The following is a 2,500-nucleotide window of genomic DNA, read 5'->3' as shown; positions in this document are numbered from 1 at the left end:
TCTCTCTCTCTCTCTCTCTCTCTCTCTCTCTCTCTCTCTCTCTCTTAAGATCATAAGAACACTCTAAATGCTTAAACAAAATCGCTCTACCAAAGAGCAAAGGAGTCTCCGCGGATGGGCTAAAACGTCTTCGAGACAATTCAAAATCCTTGTAACTTCTTATAACTCTCTCTCTCTCTCTCTCTCTCTCTCTCTCTCTCTCTTAAGATCATAAGAACACTCTAAATGCTTAAACAAAATCCCTCTACCAAAGAGCATAGGAAGTCTCTGCGGATGGGCTAAAACGTCTTCGAGACATCCAAAATCCTTATTACTCCTTGTAACTCTCTCTCTCTCTCTCTCTCCTCTCTCTCTCTCTCTCTCTCTCTCAAGATCATAAGAACACTCTAAATGCTTAAACAAAATCCCTCGACCAAAGAGTGCACGAAGTCTCCATAGATGGACTAAAACGTCTTCGACTCACTTTGAAGTTGCCAATCCTATCAGCTACCATGCCAGTCAGAGGAGGTCCCAAGATGGCTATGACGGGATTGAACGCATAGACAATGCCCAGCTCCCTTTCGTTGATGCCCAAAGACCTCGCCTGCAGCGTCAGGAAGGGGGAACATGGCCATGGAAGCTGGAGGGGAGAAATGGAGGGGCGTTCAGTCATGCATAATCTATTTTCTTGGGGGAATCTGGTGTCTGTAAGTAAACCATGTTTTGGGGGTACGTTTTATGAATTTTTTATGAATTTTACATTATTATTATTATTATTATTATTATTATTATTAATATTATTATTATTATTATTATTGCTGTTGTTATCATTATTATGTCAATAGGATATTAGTGATGCTATTAATAATGATAATGATAATAATAATAATAATAATCATAATAATAGCATCTATAATAATGATAATAACAATAACAATAATAATATCATTATTACTATTATTAATGATAATAGCAATACAGTATTATTAATAATACTATAATTATTATTATTATTATTATTATTATTATTATTATTATTATTATTATTGATAACAACAACAGTAGCAACAACAACAACATCAATAAAAAAAAAAAAACAACAACAATTCAACAACTGACATTACAAAATAACTCCCTTTGCATCAACAAAGCCAGAATAGCGAGTCCATCCTTCCGATACTAAATTATATCTCAGGGGGAACATATCATGTCCCACAAAGGAACGAAGAAAGAAGAGATATTACAATGATACCAATCATTATCTTCATTATTATCATTATCATTACTTGCTAATCTACAACCCTAGTTGGAAAAGCAGGATGCTATAAGCCCAGAGGCTCCCACAGCGATAATACCCCAGGGAGGAAAGGGGAATAAGGAAATAGAGAGAATAGTGTGCTTGTGTGTACCCTCGAGCAAGATAACTCTAATACCAGGCAGTGGAAGGGGGTGGTACAGAGGTTATGGCACTACCCAAGACTAGGGAACAAATGGTTTGATTTTGAAGTGGCTATTTGCTATAAGAGCGGCTTACCGTAGCGAAAAGAGTCGCTTCTACCCTTACCAAGAGGAAAGTAGCCACTGAACAATTACATTGCAGTAGTTAACCCTTTGAGCTAGGAAGAATTGTTTGGTAATCTCAGTGTTGTCAGGTGTATGAGGACAGAGGAAAATGTGGAAAGAATAGGCCAGACTTTTCAGTGTATGCGTAGGCAAAGGGAAACTGGACCGTAACCAGAGAGGGATTCAATGTAGTAGTATCTGACCAGTCAAAGGAGCCAATAACTCTACCGGTAGTATCTCAACGTGTGGCTGGTGCCCTGGCCAACCTACTAAGGTGATTTATTCTCTAATATGTAAAGGTAAATAGAGGGGGAGAGACAACAAGTCCCGATCTTTGAGACGTTAAGTACCGCCGTGAAGTCAGGGGTATTTTGTCTAAATGTGGCGTTTAATTCCCGTAGAGTTTCTTTCTCATTTCTTATAAGCCATGTGTTATACAGTATTCTAATATATATATTTACTCATTCACTTTTATAATAATAATAATAATAATAATAATAATAATGTGTTTTTTTATAATAGAAACAGCCATATGACATAAAGACTTATAAGATTACGCCTCTCCCCTATCGAACTTAAACTCGTTTTATGAATATAATGAATATGAGGCCTATCTAGGCCTACCTAACTGGTTGAGTACATATAAATCATATCATAGGCCTATAAAGTTGTTTTAAATTCTACTAGCTAGATTAGGGCTATCATATTTCAGACTATACGTTTAAATCATTATTATCATTGCCTATACCTGTATTTAATCAATAGGCCTATTCTAAAATCTATTAAAATTTCCTACGAATATTAAGCCAGTTCTTAACATAGGCCTAAGCCTAGAATATTCTAGGGCTATAGGCTAGTTACCTGTATTTCAAATACAAAAAGTGTAAATTGTTGATCAAATACTTTATATGAATTGTTAATTACTTCTCTTTTAGTTTATTTACTTTCCTCGCTGGGC

General features: G+C 35.8%; 1 protein-coding gene across 1 annotated transcript in view; it reads right to left on the bottom strand.

The window, feature by feature from the left end:
* The window catches only part of LOC137626445 (major facilitator superfamily domain-containing protein 6-A-like), a 27,117-nt gene that overhangs the window by 7,827 nt on the left and 16,790 nt on the right, over nucleotides 1-2,500 (bottom strand). Inside the window, 2 exon segments of the mRNA XM_068357440.1 lie at nucleotides 464-601; nucleotides 603-619. Coding sequence (XP_068213541.1) covers nucleotides 464-601; nucleotides 603-619 — 155 coding nt within the window.

This window comes from Palaemon carinicauda, chromosome 34 (genome assembly GCF_036898095.1).
Source record: "Palaemon carinicauda isolate YSFRI2023 chromosome 34, ASM3689809v2, whole genome shotgun sequence".
NCBI classification, from domain to species: domain Eukaryota; kingdom Metazoa; phylum Arthropoda; class Malacostraca; order Decapoda; family Palaemonidae; genus Palaemon; species Palaemon carinicauda.
This window is presented reverse-complemented; position numbering and strand designations above follow the sequence as displayed.